This window comes from Macrotis lagotis, chromosome 1, assembly GCF_037893015.1.
Source record: "Macrotis lagotis isolate mMagLag1 chromosome 1, bilby.v1.9.chrom.fasta, whole genome shotgun sequence".
NCBI lineage: Eukaryota > Metazoa > Chordata > Mammalia > Peramelemorphia > Peramelidae > Macrotis > Macrotis lagotis.
The window spans coordinates 293,252,894-293,271,645 of NC_133658.1; the positions used below are offsets into that span (position 1 = coordinate 293,252,894).

The 18,752-nt window shown below is 41.4% G+C and overlaps 1 protein-coding gene across 1 annotated transcript in view; it reads left to right on the top strand.

The window, feature by feature from the left end:
- The first annotated feature begins 13,663 nt into the window (after positions 1 to 13,663).
- EEIG1 (estrogen-induced osteoclastogenesis regulator 1) overlaps positions 13,664 to 18,752 on the top strand; it is a 43,317-nt gene continuing 38,228 nt past the window's right edge. The window contains exon 1 of the mRNA XM_074211066.1: positions 13,664 to 14,759. Coding sequence (XP_074067167.1) covers positions 14,614 to 14,759 — 146 coding nt within the window. The 5' untranslated portion in view covers positions 13,664 to 14,613. The remainder of the gene's footprint in view (positions 14,760 to 18,752) is intronic.

Consider the following 18,752-nt stretch of genomic DNA (forward strand, 5'->3'; position numbering starts at 1 on the left):
TTTGAGGAGCCATAAAGACAAGCTTGTTGGTTTGTGTCTATACAAAATTTTGCTCCTTAAATTGTCCTTAAAGAACCAAATTGTTTTTGTGACAATTTTTCAGGCTCATGATGACTCAGGAGGAAAATATTACTTGTCAGATTCTGAAAGAATTCAACTTGACCAACAATTCAAGCATGAAGATGTTGATCTGAAACTCATTCTCTGGACCATGGCAATGAAACCCCTAAATATTGGGCTTTACTTGTTTATCATTTCAGAGATTCTCTGGGCCCTCTTCCAAGTGAGTTTATTTTTAACATACTGGCTTTATTAAAATGAATTAAAAAGCAAACATTGAGGTTTTCAAGAGCACTCTGTCATATTCATGAGTGAACCTTCGTGAGAACAACTAATCTCTGAACCTAAAGGCCAGAATTGTTGCCATAAACAAAGGGCAGAACGTCACTCCCTCTCTCAGCGGAAACAAAATTATTGCAAGGGTGAGGTGCCACCTGGCTGATTGAGTAGAGGTATAGGTATGGGGAACTGAGTTCAGATTCCAATTCTTCTAATTATTTTCTCTTGTGAATTCAACTCAATTCAATTTAAAGGGTATGACCTTAGGTCCTGAAGAAATAAAGGCAAAAGTGTCTGACCTCAGGGAGCTTACCTTCCATGGTGGGGGAGGTTACAATATATAAACAGATTATAAATAAAAGATGATTTGAGGGGAGAGCATCAGTAATTTAGGAGATCAAGGAAAACTTTGGAGAGGAGATAATATCTAAGATAAGCCTTGAAGGAAGCATGGAATTGGAAATTAGGAAGAATGATATTTCAGAATTGAGGATATGTCCATCAATTGGGGAATGGCTGAACAAATTGCAGCATATGAACAAGATAGAGTACTACTGTTCTGCAAGAAATCTTGAGGGGTGGGACTTCAAATAACATGAATAGACTTGCATGAACTGATGCTGAATGAAATGAGAAGAACCAGAACATTGTCAACATCAACAGCAACATTGTGTGATGATCAACTATGATGGACTTGCTCATCTCAGCTGAACAATAATCAAGACAATTCTAAAAGACTTGAGATGGGAAATACCATTCACATCCAGAGAAGGAACTATGGAATCTGAATCTAGACCAAAGCTTATTATTTTCAATTTTTAAAAATTATTTTATGTTTTATGTTTTTTTCCTTTCATGATTTTTTTCCCTTTTGTTCTGATTCTTCTTTCACAACATGATTAAAATAGAAATATGTTTACTAGTTATACATGTATAAAGCATATTAGATTGCTCTTTGTCAGGAGAGGAGGGAGGCAAGGGAGTGAGTGAGAAAAATGTGAAACTTAAAACCTTATCAAAAATAATTGTTGAAAACTATCTTAGCATGTAGTTAGAAAAATAAATATGTGAAAAATAAAAATAATTATATTCTGAGCATAGGAAATATTAGTTCTACAAAAGTGCAGAGGTAGAAGATTGAATATAGAGTATGTAAAGGGAATAACATCATTTTGAAATGAATCTAGAAAGGTACGATAGAAATTTCCTTGGCTTTAAAACTTAAACTGAGTTTGCATTTTATCCTAGAGGCAATAGGAAAACTGAAAAATTCTTAAACAAGTAGTAACTTGGTCAGATCTGTACATTGGAGGATTATCTTGACAACTGTGTAGAAGAGGCATTAGGGACTATGAATCAACTTGAATTCTATATGCTTCAGGGTCCTGGATTCTATATGCTTCAGGAGGACCTGAATTCAAATCCAGCCTCAGACACTTAATAATGACCTAGGCTTGGCATGTCACTTAACCCCATTACCTTGCAAAAAAAAGAAAAAATAAATAAAATTCTATATGCTTCCACTACTCTGTAAAATGGTGAAAGTATGGATTTTAATTTAACTCAAGAAGTAGATGATAAATGTTTTTCTTATAGTGCATCTAGTACCATAGTGAGGACCTGGGAAGAGGGAGACACCTAAGGGAAGAATAAAAGAAACCCATAACCTGGTCCCTGCCAACAAAGTTTATGATCTTTTTTGAAGGGGGTAAGTCCCACACACGTAACAATTGGGGAAGAACATCTCTAAGACCTGTAGTTTCTCTGGCATAGATAATATCTCTAGCAATTGTGGTAGCTCAATTGTGTCCAACTCTTAGTGATGCTGTATGGAGTTTTCTCAGCAAAAATACTGGAGTGGTTTTTGTAGTGCCAAAGAATTGGAAAATGGAATGTCCATCAATTGAGGAATGGTTGAACAAATTATGGTATATGAATATGATGGGGTACTATTATTCTGTAAGAAATCATGAGTAAAAAATGTGCATATCCTTTGATCAAGCAATACCACTACTGGGTCTATACCCTGAAGAGATAATGAAAAAGGGTAAAAACATCACTTGTACAAAAATATTCATAGCAGCCCTGTTTGTGGTGGCAAAGAATTGGAAATCAAGTAAATGTCCTTCAATTGGGGAATGGCTTAGCAAACTGTGGTCTATGTATGTCATGGAACACTATTGTTCTATTTGAAACCAGGAGGGGAGGGAATTCAGGGAAGCCTAGAGGGATTTGCATGAACTGATGCTGAGTGAGATGAGAACAGAAAAAAACACTGTATACCCTAATAGCAACATGGGGGTGATGATCAGTACAACAATCAGGGGTTGTCTGCAATGGAGAATACCATCTGTATTCAGAGAAAGAATTGTGTAGTTTAAACAAAGTTCAAGGACTACTCCTTTTAATTTAGGAAAAAAACCCTGATATCTTATTGTCTGATCTTGTTATCTCTTATACTTTTTGTTTCTTCCTTAAGGATATGATTTCTCTCTCATCACACTCAATTTGGATCAATATATAACATGGAAAAAATGTAAAGACTGACAAATTGTTTCTGTGGGGGGAGGGCAGTAAGATGGGGAAAATTGTAAAACTCAAAATAAATAAAATCTTTAATAAATATAAAAAAAAGAAAAAAGAAAGAAATCATGAGTAAGCAGACTTCAGAAAAGCCTGAAAAGAGTTTCATGAGCTGATGCTGAGTGAAATGAGTAGAACTAGAACATTGTAAACATTAATAGCAACATTGTGACATGATCATTTATAATATATCCAGTTCTCAGCAATTCAGTGATTAAGGACAATCCTAAAACACTTGGGATAGAAAACAACGTATACATCCAGAGAAAAATTATGGAGTCTGAATGCAAAGTAAAGCATACTACATATATATGTATATGTATATAAAAGTATATATAGCAAATAATATACTTTTCAGAACATCTTTTTTTTCTTTCTTTCTCATGCTTTTTTCCCCTATAGCTCTAATTCTTCTTTCACATGACTAATATAAAAATATGTTAAACATGATAGTACATGTATAACCTATATCAGATTATTCACTGTGAGGGGGAGGAAGAGGAAGGTAGTAGAAAAATGTGGAACTCAAAAGTTAAAGATAAATGTTGAAAACTATCTTTGCATGTGAATGGAAAAAATAAAATAACATAAAAAATATACTGGAGTAGCTTGTCATTTCCTTTTCCAGTGGGATTAAGGCAAACAGAGACTAAGTGATTTACCCAAGGTCATGTAGTTTTTAAGTGTCCAAGGCTTGATTTGAACTCAGGTCTTCCCAGACTGCAGGCCTAGCATTTAATCCAAAGTCAACTAGCTGCTTTACTACCAATTCAGCACACAAACTCTTCATATGCCAGCATATGGTCTTCAAGAGTTACCATGGTCAAAACATTTGTCACTATCTCCTGAGGCCAACCTGAGTAATGACCTTCTTTCATTTAATGAGGCTTTTCATAAATCAGTTTAAATCTGGAAAAGACCTTAGGGATCATCCAGTAGCATTCCCCCATTTTACAGAGAAGAAAACTGAGTCCAAGAGAGGTTAAGTCATTTCCCCAGCAACAGACTTACAGCTTCTAGGATAGTTGTACTTAAGCCTTCCTAATTTTAACAATTCTGTAGTGCTCTGCTACACTTAGAAAAGAGATGGACAGGAATTCAAAATCTTATAAAAATGAATGCTTAAAACTATCTTTACATGTAATTGGGGAAAAATACTAATTAACTGAAAAAAAAGATTGAATGAAAAAAGAGAATTTTATGTCTCTTGAATCCAAATAAAGATTCCACAAAATGGAAAAAAAATGCAATGTACACATTACTAGCTACAAAATGGGAGGTGGGGACATTGATTAGACACATAAATATTGTTCTAGGCATCAACCTGATTTGGTTTGTATTTCTAGGTGAAAAGTCCAATTGGCTAGAGGGAGTTATGTGAGTGTGTATGAGTGAACCTCCTACTCACTGACTTCTGATTAAGGAAGATGGAGTTCATAGGTTGAGTTTGGAGTTTATTGCAGTCTAAGAGACAAAGTCTCAAGCCCCAGAACATCTTGTACAGTCAGATGTGTCACCACCCTGTATGTTCCTAGGGTTGTATTATTTACCATTCTGGCAGATTCCCTTGCCAAAGGATTACTTAGGTTTAAACTGGTTTGCCCTTGCTTTCCCCCATCCCTTTGTCCTTTGGACCCCGTTTATACCTTTGAGAAGAAAGTGAAAGACTTCTAGTCTGCTTCAGGGATGCTTCCTGCTCTACCCATATAAAAGAAACTCAGAAGCACTTTCATTTATTCAGTGCTTGAATTAAGAGCCTTCTGTGTACAGAGCACTTTGCAAGGGCTCTGGGGAGATACATTTAGCTAAGAAGAACTGGACATTGCCCTTGTAAAACTTACAACTTTGGTTTTCCTTTGATCCAGACTTGTGACTTCAGTGATGGATGGAGAGTTGTGGAAACTCCCTCCATCCAATATAAATACCACCACATCAGTTATTTTATAGTCTTTAGACATTCTAGGAGTGGAGAGTTTATGTGCTTTACCCATGGTAACATAACCTCTGTAGAATAGAGGAACGACTTGAACCCAGGTTTTCCCAGTTCAAAGTCAAAGCTACCTTCTCAGGACCTTCTCAGTTTACAATTTGAAGAATAGAAAAACCAATCATGATTTTAGAAACTATTACAGGATCACAGATTTAGAAATGAAAGGACTCATGGAGGACAATTTTAGTTGAGGACACAGAGGCCCAGAGATTAAGCAATTTATCCAAGTTCACATTGAGGGAAGACAGCTGCTTTAGGATTTGAACCAAGATCCTTTGGCTTTTAATCCACCTTAAGTACATTAGGGACAAACAAAATAAAGTGCTATTTGAAGTTAAAAAGGGATATTAAAAGAATATCCTGGAGAAATTAGGGAAGTGGCATTATAGTTGGGCTTTAAAAGATGGGCTAAAGGATATTTTAAAAATTCAACAGGCTAAGAGGAAGACTGGCCAACTTTTTATGAATAATGAACAGAGTGAACAAGGGCACAGCTGTAGGAGAGTAACTATATGTTTGTGAGACAGATTCAACCAGTTTAGTTATAGCACAGAAGGAAGTGATATGAGAGTGTGTTTGTGCTTTAAATGATAGGCAAAGGCTATATTCAGCAGACAATGGGAAGTCATGAATGTTTTTTCAAATAAAGGAATGATGACCATATCTATGATTGAGAAAGAGTATTTTAGCAATGAATTTAGTATGAAGGATGAATTGGAAGGGATAGAGAGTGGAAACTAGAAAACCTGTGGGCAAGTCAACACAAAAAGGATTTGGTTCCTTGAAATGCCAGAAGAATTCCCATGGTATTAAACGAATGTTGGGTAAATCAACTTTTTTTTTTCCTTCTGTTGTTCTTGTCAGTTCAGTTGTATCTTCTTGGCAAATATAACTGGAGTGGTTTGCCACTTCCTTCTTCAATGATTTAAACAGAGGTTAGGCGACTTGCCCAGAGTCACACGATGATGATGTTTTCCTTCATTCTTGAAGAAGATCATGACATCAGGGAGGTAAGGCCATGTCAAACACATGAATTGGATGTGAGTGAGGGGATGCTATGCTAAATCTCCAGCTTCACTTTCTCCTCTAGAGTCATCCAGATCCAGTGACCAATTATGAATCAGAATGACTGGAGATGGCCCTGGATATGAGGCAATCAGGTTTAAATGACTTGCCCAAGGTCACACAGCTAGTAAATGTCAAGTGTCTGGGACTGGATTCAAACTCCCATCCTCCTGACTCTAAGGTCAGTGCTCCATGAACTGAGCTACTGAGAACAGTTGTGAACTTAGGTCTTCAGGACTCCAGGTACAGTATTCAGCCACCTTGCTGTTTCCTTTATAGTTACCCCAAAGAAAATTCGAGACAAAATATAAACACATAAAGCACTCAAATAGCCCATTAGCTATCCCCCAAATGGAACAGGATGGACATTGGGGCAATTGTGAAGTTCCAGCTGATCCCTAGAACTTCCAATGAGAGTTCTATTTAATTACTTCTAGACACATGTATCACCCAGTGATTCATAACTGAGGTGTCAAACACATACCTCAATACTCCTTGGCTTCACAGAATTAGACTAAAACACGATAGGGGGTGGGGCAGCTAGATGGCGCAGTGGCTAGAACACCAGCCCTGGTGTCAGGAGTACCTGAGTTCAAATCCGACCTCAGACACTTAATAATTACCTAGCTGTGTGGCCTTGGGCAAGCCACTTAACCCCATTGCTTTGTAAAAACTAAAAACAAACAAACAAAAAAAAAGATAGGGAAATATTTAATAAAATAAATAAAAACACAATGTTAATATGAGGTTTTAAAAAATTATAACTATGTATATATACAATTACATATATGTATATACAAATGTACAAAATTCATATACATATATTTATTACATTTTAAGTTCTGAACTATCTTACTCCGTTCCTCCCAGAACTCGAAAGGGTCACCATCTGACACAGATCTATGTATGTATATGGAGAACTATACTATGCAGATTCCTATTTATCAGTCCTTTCACTGGAGGTGGATAACCTCTATCTTCATAGGTCCTTTAGAACTGATTTGAACATTTATAATATTCAGAATAACTTAGTTGTTCACAATTATTCTTCAGAAAATATTGCTGTTGCTGTATACAGTATATTGCTGTGTATTGTTTCATCTTGGTTCTACTCATTGCACTCTTCATTATTTCATGCATATCTTTCCATGTTTTTCTAAAATCAACCTGCTCATCATTTCTTACACCTATACCACAACTTGTTTAGTTATTCCCCAGTTGATGGGCATCCACTCAGTTTCCAGTTCTTTGCCACCAAGAAAGCTGCTATAACTATTTTAGAACATATAGATCTTTTCCTTTTAGCTATCACCTCGGGAAACAGAGCTTTGTCAAACCTAAGTCAGAGGGTATGCACAATTTTATGATTTATTATAGCTCTCATTTCCAGACTGTTCTAGAAAATGGTTTGATCAATTCACAGTTCCATCAACAGTGTACTAGTGTCCCAGTTTTTCTACATGCCTTCCAACATTTGTCATTTTCCCCTTCTCTCATTTCAGCCAAACTATTGCAAAGTTATTTTAAGTTGCTTTCTAATCAATAATAGTTTAGAGCATTTTTTCATATGATTACATATGGTTTTGAGTTCTTCTGAATGCTATCTGTTCATATCCTTTGGCCATTTATCAAATGGGGAATGATACATGTTCTTATAAATTTGACAAAGTTCTCTCTATATATTTGCCATATGAGATCTTTATTTGAGAAACTGTCTATAAATGTTCTCCCCAAGTTTCTGCTTTCTTTTTAATCTTGTACAAAATCTTTGAAATTTAATGTAATTAAAATTATTTTGTACTTCACATTGCTCTCTGCTTATTTATTCTTAAAGTCTTCTCCTATCCATAAGTCTGATAGATAATATGCTCCATATCCTTCTAATTTACTTATGATATCTCTCTTTATATCTAGGATATGTACCTATTTTGACCTTATCTTGGTAAATGGTGTGAGAGATTGGTCTTTACTTAATTTCTATCAGCCTGCTTTCCAGTTTTACCAAATAATGAATTTTTATTTTACAAACTCAAAACTTCAGATCTGTCAAGCACAAAAGCTAATGTGTATTGTTTGTCTACTCTGTTATACTGATCCATTTTTCTATTTCTAAGCCAGTACCAGATAGTTTTGATAATTACTGCCTTACAATTAATAGTTTAACATCTGGTACTGCCAAACTTCTTTCCTTTACATTTTTTTTCATAAATTCCATTGATATTCTTGACCTTTTATTCTTCCAGATGGATTTTATTATTATTTTTTCTATCTCAATGGTTTAGGTAGAATTGTCATTTTTGGTATTTTGACTCTGCCCGTCCATGAATAACTGATACTTCTCCAATTATTTAAATCTGACTTTATTTGTATAAAAAAAGCATTTTGTAATTATGTTCATGTAGTTCCTGGATTTGTCTTTGTAGGTATATTCCCAGGTATTTTATGGAGTATACTATTTTAAATGAAGTATCTCTTATCTCTTTTTTTTTTTTAGGTTTTTGCAAGGCAAATGGGGTTAAGTGACTTGCCCAAGGCCACACAGCTAGGATTATTAAGTGTCTGAGGCTGGATTTGAACACAGGTACTCTTGACTCCAGGGCCAGTGCTCTATCCACTGCGCCACCTAGCCGCCCCCTCTTACCTCTTCTTGTAGGATTTTATTGGTGATATATAAAATTGTGGATGTATGTGAGTTTAATTTATATTCTGCTAATCTGCTAAGATTATTGCTTCAGCTAGCTTTTTAGTTGAATCTCCAGGATTTTCCAAGTATGTCATCATATCATTTGTTTTTTTTTTATTTGTTTTTTTTTTTAGGTTTTTGCAAGGCAAATGGGGTTAAGTGGCTTGCCCAAGTCCACACAGATAGGTCATTATTAAGTGTCTGAGACCGGATTTGAACCCAGGTACTCCTGACTCCAGGGCCGGTGCTTTATCCACTATGCCACCTAGCCACCCCCATCATATCATTTGTAAAGAGATGAGTTTTATTACCTCATTATTCATTCTTCTTCCTTCAATTCAATTTTCTTTTTTTCTTGTTATTGCTAGGATTTCCAATACAATATTGAACAATATTGGTGACAATGGGCATACTTGTTTCACTCCTGATCTTATTGGGAAGTTAAAATGTGATTTTCTAAGTCAATAAGTAGAGGTAGAAATCCTTATATACTTGTCTAGTGACATGGTAGCATGACTTGGAAATAAGAAAACCTGAATTCAGGATCAACTTCAACACTTCCTAATTAACTTTGGGCAAGTTATTTGATTTAGAGTCAAAGAAACTGGATTCCTTGATCTGTTATTTCTTAAATCTATCAATTAACTTATCTACAATTTCTCTGGCCTTGATTTCCTTGAGTGTGAGAAGAGGGAATTGACCTAGTTTATTTTTATTTTTATTTCTTTTTAGGGTTTTTGCAAGGCAATGGGGTTAAGTGGCTTGCCAAAGGTCATGCAGCTAGGTAATTATTAAGTGTCTGAGATCACATTTGAACTCAGGGGCCAGTGCTCTATCGACTGTGCCACCTAGCTGCCCCCTAGTTTATTTTTAAATCTTTTTCAGCTATAATTTCTATGACCACTTTGGAAAATGTTTATACTAATACCTGTACTACCTATTAATAAGCATAGTGTAAGGAAAGCTCATTGAATTGAATTGAAATGAAAGTAAAACTAATAATGATAAAGGGATTAGAAAGCAGTTTTCTGAGAAATGTCACAGATTCCTGAAAGTTCTGTTCAGTTCAGCTGAACATTCTCTCTGGTTCTATTCCAAACATCTTAAGTCTGGAGAGAGAGGGTGATAGAGTGGGAAGAATCTTGATTCCTGAGTCTGAATCAGCATACTTTCAGTAGAAGTAGCATTGGAGTCACCAGGCTTGGTTCAAAACCTGGCTCTGACATTTACTTCCTATGTGACCATGAGCAATTCACAACCTCTCTGGGCTTCATCTAGAAAATGGGAGAGTTGAACTAGAATCTTGATCTTTATGACCCTTCCTTGCTCTGGTTAATACAGTGGTTAGAGCACTGGGCCTGAAGTTAGGAAGTCTGAGTTCAAGTCACAGCTAAACACTACGTGTGTGACCATGGGATAGTCACTTAAGCTTTATCTCCCTCAGTTTGCTCAACTGTAAACTAAGGATAATAATAGAATCTACCTATGTGAGTATCAAATGTGATATTATTTATAAATAATATCTTAGGGCAGTATACATTAAAGGATCATTTCCTTCCTTCTAAAATCTCTTATCATAACCTGAATTCACAGGCAGAAGAAAGGATATCTCACAACTGAAAATGCTTCCTCTTCAGTGGATTCAAAAGCTAGAGTTAATCACTGGATTAGCAATTAATTGAACTATCACAAGAGAAGGTCTATATACTTTGCTCCCCAGGAAACTTTAACCTAATTTGATCTTGTGTCTTAAAATTTACTGGGAAGTCGACTCTGAAATTCCTCAGGCCTAGATAGAGTCTCTTGGAACCAGCTCAACTCCACTGCCTCAACCTTTCCTCCACCAAATGGGGAAGTCACAGATACAATGCATAGCAGAGGCAGGGGGGCAGGGAGCCTTCTCTGCTTGGGTTATGTGTGAGCTGAGTAAAGGTTAAATAGCCCTAATGAGGTGGGCACTGGCCCTGCCTGTTCTAAAAGAAGCACAAATGACTGATTAATGGGAACTGGTACACACAAGAGATGAGAGCAGTACATTCAATTAAGAATAGCTCTCTGTGAGTTATATGAAACCTTTATCTCCTTGTGCACTAGTTCAAATATTAGCAAAGTTCAGACCACAAATCAATTTCTTTCAGCCTATGGGTAGAAAGATCTATCTTGAACTTGACTGCTTCATCAGCTCTGTAAATACTTTGAGTAATAACCATCAGTGAGTCACCAATGGGGAGCCTAGCCCTGTCTTCACTAATGTGGAAAGGTGGGCAGGAAGAGAGATTGCTTGGTGTGGTTTTTACACTGATGAAGAGTAGTTTTAAAACTTTTTGGTCTCAAGACCCATTTGTACTCTTAAGTAGTGAGAACTCTCTCAAAGTGCATTTATCTATATGTGTTAAATCTATTCACATTTACTATAACATTTTAGTAAATATTATTATGAAAATAGTTTTGACTTCATGACTCCCCCCCCCCAAAAAAAAGATTCCAGACCCCTGGAATCCCAGGACCATACTTTGACAATCACTGAACTACAGTATTTGGAGTAGAAAAACCACAGTTTCAATCGTAGCTTTATTAGTAATTCTCTGTGTGACTTTAGCCAAATCATTTCCCTTCTTTCAGTCTTATATGAATTATATCATTTCTTTCATCTTAAATTTTTTTTTTAATTTACTGAGGCAGTGACAGCTCCCCTATCTGGTCCAGTTAAACTAGAATACTAACCATCTCTAGTACTCAGTATTTGTCTCTCACTTCTCATGCCTGATATAAAGCCAGTACTCTTCCTAAGCTTTTGGAATCCTTATCTTCCTTCAGCCTGCCTCTTGGTGAGATTTTCTAGACTCTTTAAATGTTAATGCTTCCTCCATCTTCAAATTACTTTGCATTTATGTATATGCTGTATCCAACCAATAGAAAGGGAGATCTTTGGGGGCCAGGACTATTTCCTTTTTGATCTTTGTTCAATTTGCACAGTTCTTAACACTCAATAAATGATTAATAATTGTGAAAGTGAATAGAAATTCATCAACACCACCCCTCCCCCAACATCCTGGGCTCTTGGTTTCATATCTCTGTATAAATATGGGAATCTGACCATTTGATGTTTAAGAACTGTCTATCTCAACCTTATGATTTTATGGCTTCAAATTACTTAGTATCCTTGTGTGTACTTGAAACACCCTCAAGGAAAAACCTGATACTTTGACTGTGACTTCAGTCATGCTGTCCATAGCCCTTAGCATTGCCTCTAGCTGTAACTCCCCTGCCCAACTTCAAGGACTGGAGGACCACAGCAAGTAGAAATAGGTAGGGTGTTCTTTGAGAGGAGTGGGGAGGAAAGAGGTGCTGCAGAGCCCTTCTGGTTGGGATGCTTCCAAACTGCTTTGGATCTTTAGGAGCTGATGCCAGCTGGTGTTCCACTGTGCTGATGAAAAGCCTTCCAGTCACTCGCACAACCCGTTTCTGCATCAGCTTTGTTACATATTCCGATAGAAAGCAGTTACAATCAGAGTCCAAGAATCTACTCCCTCATTCCTCTGGTCCTGAGATGTTAGACGCCCTGCTGAAACCTGCTGGCCCTAGCTTGGAGCCCCAAAAGGAAGGGGGAGGGGGAAAGCCAGGGAACGCATCCAAGGGCCCAACCCACATGCCATAGAGAGATATCTGGCAATCAGATCAGTTCTGTTCTGTTACTATGCTTACACATCCAATCCTAGTGTTCAAAGGCAAGTGGAGCCAGTTAAGCCCAGGGATAGTCCTTGGCTATTTATCTCTTTAAACTGCAGAATCCTTACCTTCAGTCAGGAAGAAATGAGCTGATTTAGAAAGGTGGGGTGGGGGGAGGGAAGGAGAGACAACCATTTTGTGAAGTTTTGAGGATTATTGTAGAAGAGGGATGTCCAATAATGAGTCTCCTTATGCAACAGATGGGGAAACAAGTCCAAATAAGAAATGGACAGAGAGAAGTTTTTGAAAAATAACTTAGGAGTCTGTCTATCCGGCAGACTTATAATATCCCAGGTGCCAGGGCCCATATCTTATCAAACAAATTATCCTAAATTAACACCCATTTATACAACTACAATAGGGAAAGGTCACTTCTAGGCCTGAGGAAGAAATAAAGAGTATTAGCCTCGATCCAGAAGTTGGGGAACAGGTTGGTAAAACTTCTAAAAATTTAATCACAATACAAAATTTAAGGATCATTCAAAATGACAATATAAGACCCTTCACAAGGAACACTGAAGTCTTTCAAGAATTGGAGAAAGGGGAAATGGGGAGGCTGGTATACTTAACCCCACCGGTCAGTGTGGTCTAGGGATACTCTGGGTGGGTTTTTTTTTTTTAGTCTTTTTTTAAATTTTGGTTTTCCTCACAGATCTGAGTTTAGAAGGATATCTATTAAACACTGAATGCAGACTGGATGCATCCCAAAGTTGTCCGCCTCTCCATTCCAGGCCCTAGTCCACTTTCTCTCCCATTGTCCCGTCTCCTCCTCCCGCTTCCTCGCTAGCCCACCTCCCCCAACTCGACCTCCCACCGCACTCCTCGCTCCCTCTCCACCGATTCCCTTTCTCTTCCACCGAGCTTAAGGGGAGGGGGCGGGCTCAAGCGCCCCTCCTTTAACCAATCACTCAAACCAAACCAACCTATTCCTCACCTGGACCCACCCTCCGCATCTCCATCCCACCAATCCTCGCCAGCTCTGCTCCTTCCCTCCCTCCCCTCCCTCCCAGCCAATCCTGGCCTTGTGTTCGAGTCTCCTCCCCGCCCCCCCTTGCCCACTTTCCTTCTGCTACGCGGGCGGCCGCGGGGCCGGCATTCTGGAAGGGGAGCCGTCCGCCTCTTCGCTTCTCCCGCGGGTGCCGGCACTGCGTAGGGAGCGGAGGGGCTGCGGGCGGCGGGGCGCTGCTGCGGGGGGCGCTGCCGCGGGGGAGTCCTGCCGCGCGGGGGGCGCTGCTGCGCGGCGCTCTGTGGCGGGGCTGGCGCGGAGAGTTGCTTTGGAGCAAGCCCGCAGCTCTGTCCGGGCCGAGGCCCCGGAGGGCCGGAGCGGGTGGGCTGCGGCGAAGCCCCCGCGTCTCGCTTTCTCTAGCCCGGCCCGGGTTCCGAGGAGAGGACCGCGCTGAGGCTGGCCCCGGCGGTCCGAGGAGGAGGAGGAGGAGGCGCCGCCTCCGCCCCCCGCGCGGCAGATTGGAGCCTCGGGGGCTCCGCGGCCCCGACCCCCGGCCAGCCGCAGAGGACCCCTCCTCCCTCCTGCGCCTCCTTCCCGGGACCATCTCGAAGGGCGAGTGCGGGCGCTGCGGTCCCCGCGCTGCTCCGAGCCGGGCCTCGCTCGTTCCATCCCAACAGGTTTGGGGGCGCGGGGCGGGGGGAGCGGCTCGGAGCGGGCTGGACGCAGACTCCCCTGCTCTCTCCCTCCATGGGAGGGCAGCACCCCCCTTCCGACAGATAAACTGAGCTGCGGACGACCCTCGGCGGGACTGGCGGAGCATGGGCTTGCGGACATTCGGGTAGAGCCCATGCAGCGCAGCGCGCCCCTCGGGGGCCCCCCCCGCAGTCTCTGATCTGGGAAGCCTTTTGGAGTTTTGTTTCTTTTTCTTCTCCCCTTGGAGATGCACGGATCGTCTCCGCCCTGCTGCTGCCGCCCCTCCTGCGACGCCTTTGGAGGCACTGAGCCCCCGTCCAGGGCCGGCCCCACCGGAGGGAAGAGACCCCGGCGCTTGAACTTGAGACTTGGTGCTTATTCAGACTGAGCCTCGCCTCCTCCCACTCTGCCCAGCACCCCTTTCTTAGACTGTGTTTGCATTTGTCCAACGACTCTGGGGCCTCTTTGATCACCGCTCCTTTTTTAGAAAAGGGAGGTAGGGAAAGAGACTGTTAGGTAGCTGTTTTTTTTTTTTGTTTTGTTTTGAATCCACGGTACAGGGCTTCAGTCTCAGGGAACTTGCCCATGGCTTTCTTGATGAAGAAGAAGAAATTTAAATTTCAAACTACCTTTACTCTGGAAGAGCTGACAGCTGTCCCATTCGTGAATGGCGTGTTGTTCTGCAAAATCCGGCTGTTGGATGGCGGGGATTTCGCCAGTCTGTCATCCAGGTAGGAATCGTGTGCCTACTCTCCCAACCGTGGCTCCTGCTTCACCGAGCCACAGCGCCAACGTGGCTGTCTGCCCCCTTCTCATGGAGGGAAGGGGGTACCTGTTTAGGGTACCAGAAGTTCTGTCTTTTAGAGAACTGCAGAGGGTACATTGGAAAGCCCCACGAAGGGGTGTGTTAGCTTCGGATAAATGGGTCAGGGACTTGAAAGATTATTTTGTATTACTCCCGGTTGCAGCCAGGGGCAGATTTTTAAACGCCTTGATGTGCTTAATGGGAAGCTTGGGAGTATTTGGGGGACACATTTCCTTAGTGTTTCAGAATCTTTGCTCACAGCAACCCTCTAAGGTAGATAGGTAGGTTATTATCTCATTGCTACTCCTCAGTTTTCCTCAAACTTAAGGAGCTCACCGAGTGACAAATGTCAGAACCTGGTCGAGAATTCAAAGGCTTTTTCTAGGGCTTCTTGGTGATCTCTGTTAATTTCAGGGCCTTTTGAAGCAACCTTTAACAGGATCAAAGTGTTTAGCATTTATCAATTGGCAGTATCGGTGCCAGTTCCATGGGTGTGTGCCATATTTATTTCTACTTTTTTTTCTGCTTCCCTTGAGATTTCTAAAAGCATTTCTCCAATAGACATCAAATAAATATTGAGTAGATATAGATGGATCAGCTGGTTTGGGAGGCCCAGGCTCCTCCATCTTGCCCTCATTCATCTTGTTTGAGTTTTCCAGACTAGATTCCTGTTTTCAGAAACCCTTTAGGTGCAAGTTTTCTGAAGCTCACTTGAATTTAGAACCTAGAAGGAGCTTAATAAATGCTAGCCATCTGAAATAATTTTGTTCAGTCCACCTCTGCCCCAGAGAGTGTAAGATACCCCCACTGCCTCTGTCCCCCTCCCCTTTGGCATTACTGTCCTCCGAGGGCCGCAAAGGAGTTGCTTTGCATTGCAAATGGCCTTGTAAAACAGGATTGCTTGTTGCCAGGATTTTAGGAGTCACAGATTAGCTTGGTGAATTATGCTCCCCACCTGTACTGATCCAGCTGACTAACCCCCAGCTGGGAACAGTGTGTAAATAGTGGTTAGGCCTTTTGAAAATACATATGCCTAAAAAAAATTTTAAAAATTAAATTAAAAAATTAAAAAATACGTATGCCGTCTCCATGTCACACCTTGCAGTGCACTGTTAACTGGTGCTGCCCCCCCATAGGCTTTCAATGACCACCCCCTTATACCCTCCCCACCCCCATGTGCTTCTGAGGTCTTCTTCCTCCTTTTCTCAGGAACTCTTATCTCTCCTGTTAAAAGAACCTGTCCCAGATAATCCCCTATACCCCTGATTCATGGTTGCTTTGAAGCAATGTGAGAAGGACTGGATGGGGTGGCCTTGAAACCTGTTGCTTCATTTTCCCACTGTGAGTCGATCCCCCTTAAAGCCAGTGTGCCCCTCTGCTTTAAGGTGAATCACCAGCAGCCCTTCACTAATGGGGGAGAATGGGGAGGGGCCTTATTTCAGAACTAGTGTCCAGATTTACAAGGTGGAAGAGATTTGCACATCCAGAGAGGAATATGTGAGTCTCCCGCTCTCTCTCTCCCTCTCTCCACCCTTTTAGCAAAACTGTTGCCCCATTAGAAATCTTCTCTGGGAAGAGTTCCATCATAACAACTTTTCCTTACAGTCTCCCTCCCTGAGGATTTGATTTTCTCCTTCAGAATGGTAGAAGCTGCTTATCTGAGGAATTCTTGCTGCTTGCTGTGCCTCCTGGGGAGGAGGTGGAGGAGGGACATAAATGTTTAAAGTCTTAGAAGCCCTGTGAGGACCACCCAGGCCTGGGCTGTCAGCCAGAGCTGTGTCTTCCCACCCCCACCCCCCTTCCCTAGCCCCCCTCCCCTGGCAGGTTGCAGAATGCAGGCTACAACAATCACTTGCATTGCTTGCCAGCCCAGGGGTCTGCCTGGCCCAGCTTCAGGCAGTGGCTCAGCAGGCCATGGGGTGCTGATTGCAGCTGGGGCCCTAGTAGAAGACTTGGCTGTAATTTAAACCAAGCCCAGGGCAGTGGTTTTTCAACTGCTCAGGCCAGTCATAAAGCAACCTCTGGAGAAGGGGAAGCTGGCTGGCTGTTAAAGATTGCTCTAGTACTATTACCTGTCTGGCTTCTCTAGACAGCATGTAAACTTCCTTCTGCATCTGGAAAGTTACTGGTCTTGGCGAGAGTTGCCTGGATTTCACCTTTTCCTAACCTTTCTTCTCCTGGCAAGGCTCTGTGCCTTCCCAGAAACTGGCTGAGTTTTAATAGTTCTGTATCAGAACCTTTTGTCTGATCTCTAATGCATCTTTTCTCTTTATTATCACCTTGAGGAGAACAGGAGGTTGAAAAAAGCCTGGGGAGTTGCTTCAGAGGCTTCTTTGGCTGAAGCAAGCTTGCTGGGTTCCAGAATAGGTTTTGGATTGGGGAGCCTGCAAGGTCCTTGCTAGTGCCAATCAAAGTCCTGGGCCTTATCCATAGGAGAGCAGAATTGTAGAGGCCCCACCTGGATTGTTCCCTAGAGTGTGGGAGATTCTGAAAGAGCCTGGTCTTAGGGTAAGTTAGAAGTGGGGGTAGCAAGTGATAAGTGAGCTATTTAAAAAGGAAATGATTTATGCCACCTTTCCTCCTTAGGTGACCTGCTAATACCCCTGAACATTCCATGTCATTTCACTGGATAGATGGTGTTGCAACCAGGCCCATTTGTTCTTAGGAGGCAGATTCAGAGCCACACCTCTGCAGTGCCTTTCTTCAGAGCTCTCTTTTAAGTCTGGTCAGCACCAAAGCAACTCTCTGGGTACACAGCTTTCTTGTCTGACCCAATTTGAACAGGTAGAACAGGTGGTAGTGTTCTCATGGGATGGAGGCTGACTTGTTTATTGCAAGCCTGTTGGACTTGGGAGGAGCAGCAGAAATGTCAAGGAGATACTGAAACAAGACCTACCTTCATCCTCTACTCCATAGGGAGCTTTTAGATGAGCTGTTCTGTACATAAAATCCTGTATTTGAATGTATCAAGGACAGGTGAGTAGGTCAGAACTGGTCCAGAGTTTAGAATAAACAACCAAGACTAGGTGGGTTTAGAGAGTTTGGGAGGTTATGGATGACCCTCTCCTAGGATGGAAAGTAGCTGTGGTATCAAATAGAAAGCTATATTTGGAGTCAAATCTGTGTGACCTTGTGTCTCCTTAGCTTCTCTTGGCCTCAGCTTCTTCATCTGGGAAAGGAGAGAGATAGACTAGACTGCCTTTAGAGGTTCTGCATCTCTGAACCCCAAATTTTCTCCTCTCCTACCCCTCCTAAGGGTCTAGATCCCTAAATTAAGTCAGGAAACTTACCCTCAGTCAGCAATCATTAATTTGGCTAAGGCCCTGTCAGACACTGTGCTAAATTCTAGACAGCAAGGCAAACACAAAGGATTGTCCCTACCCTCAAAGAGCTAGAGGGTTTTGAGGGAATAATTGGATCCTGGCCACCTAACCATCAAGTTTCTAGGACTTTGGAGCATTTTGAAAAGTGTGGGTCAGTCAGCAGCTTCCTCAGCTGAATTAGCAAAAGCCAAGTTCTCGGGCCTCAGAGGAAACCCGTCCAAGCCTGGAAAAGCTCTTCAATGCATAGACCTGAAGTGGGTTTCTGCTCTCTCAGCCAGACTGGAGAGCAGGCCCTGCTGGCTTGCACCATTTTGTGTGGCTGATGGTTCCCATCCAGGTGAGAGACAAACACTTGGATGCCAGGTGAGTGGTAAGGTGTGGAGATCGGACTGGTTCTGGCTTAAATTTTAGAGAGACAGATGTCTGTCTACTTTGGGAGGTGATTTTTGCCCTTGTTTCTTTCTCTTCAGCTTTGACTCCTAAGCAAGTTGCTAATTACCCTTTTCAGCATCTCGGGGAAGGGGCAATCTAGGCTTTCTGACTCATTTGAGGGGTTCCTGACAATAGTTTTTTTTGTTATTGAGTTGTTTTCAGTT